Genomic DNA, 5,149 nt, shown 5'->3' on the forward strand with positions numbered 1-5,149 from the left:
TGTAAGGTGTTGGTGTACCTCGGTTGGTGTTCGCACCCACACTAGGTTCTTGTAATTATACTTTCTTCCTTCTATAAAGTTAAGGTACGCTATTGGCGTATTCTCGAAAAAAAAAGATATCCGTTGAATTCTCATCTGTAATAGGTTCATTGACACACACATTTGTCTGTTCTTGGTTAGTAAAAAGAATATTTTAAAAAAATAGATTATATTCGAATTTAGCTCTCAACTAAGTGAGGTGTTCTTTCTTGTTTAGGCTAATAACATGATCATTCAGGCCATTGCTTTTTGGCTGGCATTCGACAAGCAGCATGGTATGAGGGTCATCTTCGAATGGAATGGTACCTGCGCACTGAAGCTTGGTGGAAGCCTCATAATTGACTTGACCATGACCATGGTCGTCCATGGGCGGCTCCATGCAGCCACTTCGTCGAAGCTTCACTGGAATTCCACATGGTTTTTGGCAATGCTGCCTTATATTATGCGTACAGGTACCACCAAGCAAGTGTGCACCCAGCTCAAGTGGCAGCCCAAGTGGATGCATAGCTAGTGCTTTCCTAGTCAGCAATCTTGACTACCCCCGTCAGTCAGCTGAACATGCCAATCTGCTTGTTCACATCACACTACTGGTCCTCTTCCATTCTATATATGCATCGGCTTCTTCCTCCGAATAGCAGAGCAGAGCACATCCACACTCTTCTCCATGTCTCTCCTCTGGATATTATCACTCGGGCTTCTCCTCTTGCACGTTCCTCATTGGTGCTCCTCCTCTGCAGCTGCAAGCGATACCCTCACGGCGGGCCAGTCACTCGCCGTCGGCGGCAGCAAGCTCGTCTCGGGGAACGGCAAGTTCGCACTCGGCTTCTTCCAGCCAGCAGCAGGCACCATCAGTAAGTCCCAGAACACCTCCGGCTCCAGCTGGTACCTTGGCATATGGTTCAACAAGTTACCAGTTTTTACTGTTGTGTGGGTTGCCAATAGGGATCAGCCCATCACCGGCACCAGCCTTAACCAAACACAGCTCCAGATATCAAGCGATGGCAATCTTGTCATTGTAAACAATGATTCCGTAGTTTGGTCCACTCGCATTGTCAATAATAGGACACAGGCCAGGAGCATAAACACCACTGCTAGTGCTGCTGTTCTCTTGAACAGTGGAAACCTTGCCCTTACAGTCACAGAGAGCCCATCATCATCGGACCTACCGTTGTGGCAGAGCTTCGATCACCCAACAGATATTGTGCTTCCTGGTGCCAAGGTTGGCCGAAACAAGATCACTGGTTTGAATCGTAAGGGCGTCTCAAAGAAGAGCCTCATTGATCCGGGTCTCGGCTCGTACAGCGTTGAACTAGACATCAGCGGGGCGGTTGTCCTCAAACGCCTAAACCCCTCTGTAGTGTATTGGCATTGGGCATCCTCCAAAACATCATCATTGAAGCTTATACCAATACTCAAGTCCATTCTGGATATGGATCCACGGACCAAAGGTTTGATTAACCCAGCATATGTTGACAACGACCAAGAGGAGTACTACATGTACACCTCACCAAATGAATCATCTTCCACATTTGTCTCACTTGACATCTCTGGTCAGATAAAGCTGAATGTTTGGTCGCAAGCCAGCCAGTCTTGGCAAACCATATATGCCCAGCCCGCCGATGCCTGCACTCCGGCCGCTACCTGTGGAGCTTTCACAGTATGCAACGGCACTGCACAACCATTCTGTGACTGTATGGGGAGCTTCTCTCAGAAGTCACCGCGGGATTGGATGTTTAATGATCGAACAGGAGGGTGCATCAGAAATACACCGTTACACTGCAACACTAGCAGTAACAACAAAAACATGACAAGTTCAACAGATATATTCAACCCCATTGCTCATGTTACGTTACCCTACAACCCACAAAGCATAGACGTTGTTACCACACAGAGCAAATGTGAAGAAGCTTGTCTCAGTTCCTGCTCCTGCACTGCTTATGCCTATAGCAACAGCAGATGCTCTGTCTGGCATGGGGAATTGCTTAGTGTAAATCGGAACGATGGCATTGATAATACTTCTGAAGATGTTCTATACCTCCGCCTTGCCGCCAAAGATTTGCCGCCAAGTTTGATGAAGAACAAAAGAAAACCAAACGTTGGAGCTGTTACCGCTGCAAGCATTATTGGTTTTGGGTTACTAATGCTCATGGTGTTGTTACTGATTTGGAGGAACAGATTCAAGTGGTGTGGTTTGCCTTTGTACAGCAATGAAGGTAGTTCTGCTGGGATCATAGCCTTCAGATACACCGACTTAGTTCGTGCCACTAAAAACTTCTCAGAAAAGCTGGGAGGAGGTGGTTTTGGTTCTGTATACAAGGGAGTATTAAGTGACTCAAAGACTACGGTAGCGGTGAAAAAGCTTGATGGTGCCAATCAAGGGGAGAAGCAATTCAGAGCTGAGGTGAGCTCAATTGGACTGATCCAACATATCAACCTAGTCAAATTGATTGGTTTCTGCTGCGAAGGTCATCACAGATTACTTGTGTACGAGCACATGTTCAATGGGTCTCTTGATAGTCATCTATTTAAGAAGAGCAATAATGCTGATGCTGCTGTCCTAAACTGGAACACCAGATATCAGATAACCCTAGGAGTTGCCAGAGGGTTGTCCTACTTGCATCAGAGTTGCCGCGAATGCATCATACACTGTGATGTTAAGCCAGAAAACATACTTGTGGACGCATCCTTTGCTCCCAAAGTTGCAGACTTTGGATTGGCAGCGTTTGTTGGAAGGGATTTTAGCCGAATTCTGACCACATTCAGAGGAACCAAAGGTTATCTTGCTCCAGAGTGGCTTACCGGAGTTGCTATTACACCAAAAATTGATGTTTACGGCTTCGGCATGGTACTGATGGAGATCATATCCGGAAGCAGGAATTCACCTGAAACACACAACAGTAGCAGCAGCACCAGTTACCACGCTGAATATTTCCCTGTGCAAGCCATCAACAAGCTTCATGGGGGAGATGTGAAGAGTTTGGTGGATCCACGGTTGCATGGTGACTTCAATTTGGAAGAGGCTGAAAGGGTTTGCAAAGTTGCATGTTGGTGCATTCAAGATAATGAGTTTGATCGGCCGACGATGGGTGAAGTGGTCCGGGTTCTCGAGGGTCTGCAGGAAATTGATGTGCCCCCGATGCCAAGACTGCTTGCAGCTATAACGGCGCAACCTGGTGCTGCATATTCAGTGTAATTATAACTCACAGTCGATGCTAATAATCTTTGTTAATTTCAGCAAATTTTAAAGTTGTAGTAATGTCGAGTGGAAGAAATAAAGGCAAGCATTGTAGCAAAGTATGGCAGAACTACCAATATGTGTTTGTTTTGTTGATTGGACAGTTCAATATATATCCTTAAATCCTTACATCGAAGGAAGCTGTCGATTTATATGTATGCCACTACTGGTTCTTCATCGAGAGCACACATAGCCTGGGCGTGCCTCATGCTCACTCCAGGATGTGACCTTCTGACATGGCACCGGCAGCCTGGCCCCACACTTGCTCGATGAAATGTGCGGCAGGCTTCAATGCTGGCATGGCTGTGAAGGAAAAAAGGGTACACATGATATAATGAATCCAGGTTGAAGACGGCCAAAGCTGATATCACAGTATGTAATATGTTGATTATGTCCCCATATAAATTCACTCGATGTGTGTTGAACTTTCTGTTATGGCCTTCTTCTTTTGAGGATATGGTTTCCTTTTAAGTTTCTTGGAGATTGTAGTGATGATACAGCTCTTGTTTCAGATTCAGCATGTTACATAAACAAGGAACGGAATGCATTGCCACTGTTATTTCGTTCTAGAGATTGTTTTTGCTCCAAAGTAACTTTGCTAATCATGAGGTTATTACATAGAACCCGTAGAAGAAAACAACCAGAGTAGACGAGAAGGTGTTGTATAAAGATGACAGTGACATTCATAACCCTGCTAGGAAGAGCACAGAAGTGCTCTGGCTGACAGTGACATTCAGTCCACGCTGACAAAGCAGCGAAGAAGCATCCTCCTACTGTGAAGACAACACCTTGGGTTTTAATAAGCATCCTAAAATTTGCAAATCTGGTAAAGATTGCAACCAGCAAAAAACAACTGTTTCTCTTCTGACCGCGGCATTTTTTTTCCCTTTCTATTGCTTGCATATGTTCTGATGAATTTATGTACTGTGTTAGGTCATGTTTACCATGGGAGGCATAGGCATCTGGAACGAAGCATGAAGCACAAGCTTCTCAAGGTACTGCATTGCACTGTGCTTACACGCTCATACTAAATTTCCGAGACAAAAGGCTGCAGCAACTCATCCTCAATAAAAACAGTGCAGACTAAATAGTTGTTACTGTCAATGAAAAGAATCACCTCTGCAAGAGCCTAGGGTACACATCCTCTGCATGAACCTAACTACACTTGAACCTAGCTGAACATCTCCACTGCAAACCAAAGCACCATTCAGCTTCAGCACGAAGCCACGAACAGTCAAGGGAAATAAGGAGCATAACAGAGGATGAAGGTTACTATTATTAGCTTGCTTAGGCAAGATGCGAGGTACCCCCTCTGTTAAGAAATATAAGAGCGTCTAGATCACTATTCTTTACGGAGGGAGTACAGATTAAATAGTTGTTTTCAGACTGCACCTAGTCAAGAGACTGCGCATAAGCTGTATAATCGCCTGGTATGTTCAAATTTATGTATTTTGCCATTTTTCGTATTCTGTCAATGTTGAAGATGCATCCTACTGTACTTTCTGGGTGCTATGCTATATTTCCTTTTGTTCTAAACTTGGAAATACTATAGGGGGAAAAGCTTGCCAGTTTGGTTCCTGACTAAGTTGCTTTGTTTTTTACATTATATATGTAGATTTAACCACCATCACCACTTGCAAGTTTGATGCAGGTACTTGACTAGCTGCAGAATAGGCGCCGCCACCAATTCACATCAGAAGTAAAGATATTGGACGGCCAGGACATTGTTACGAAAAGCAAAGGCATCGATTACCATGCTAGTGTCATGGGTCATCTGAAATGAGCGCAACGTAAGAGTGTCAGGCAAAAGAGCGTACCTCCGCAAATCTTGCTCAGCATCATTGAAGACGAGGCAAACCTTTGGATCAAAGCTGG

At 44.8% G+C, this 5,149-nt stretch overlaps 1 protein-coding gene across 2 annotated transcripts; it reads left to right on the top strand.

The window, feature by feature from the left end:
- The first annotated feature begins 582 nt into the window (after nt 1-582).
- LOC125539985 (G-type lectin S-receptor-like serine/threonine-protein kinase At2g19130) lies at nt 583-3,833 on the top strand. 2 transcript variants are annotated; one of them, XM_087545088.1, is made up of 2 exons: nt 583-890; nt 982-3,833. In XM_087545088.1, the coding sequence occupies exons 1-2, from the start codon at nt 598-600 to the stop codon at nt 3,230-3,232; spliced, it is 2,544 nt and encodes an 847-aa protein (XP_087401214.1). In that variant the 5' UTR covers nt 583-597; the 3' UTR covers nt 3,233-3,833. The 2 variants fall into 2 exon arrangements, with proteins under 2 accessions (XP_087401214.1, XP_048559499.1); XM_048703542.2 differs by having other exon boundaries at nt 657-3,833.
- The last annotated feature ends 1,316 nt before the right edge of the window (nt 3,834-5,149 follow it).

This window comes from Triticum urartu, chromosome 2A (genome assembly GCF_056163025.1).
Source record: "Triticum urartu cultivar PI428250 chromosome 2A, HENAU_Tu73, whole genome shotgun sequence".
NCBI classification, from domain to species: Eukaryota; Viridiplantae; Streptophyta; class Magnoliopsida; order Poales; family Poaceae; genus Triticum; species Triticum urartu.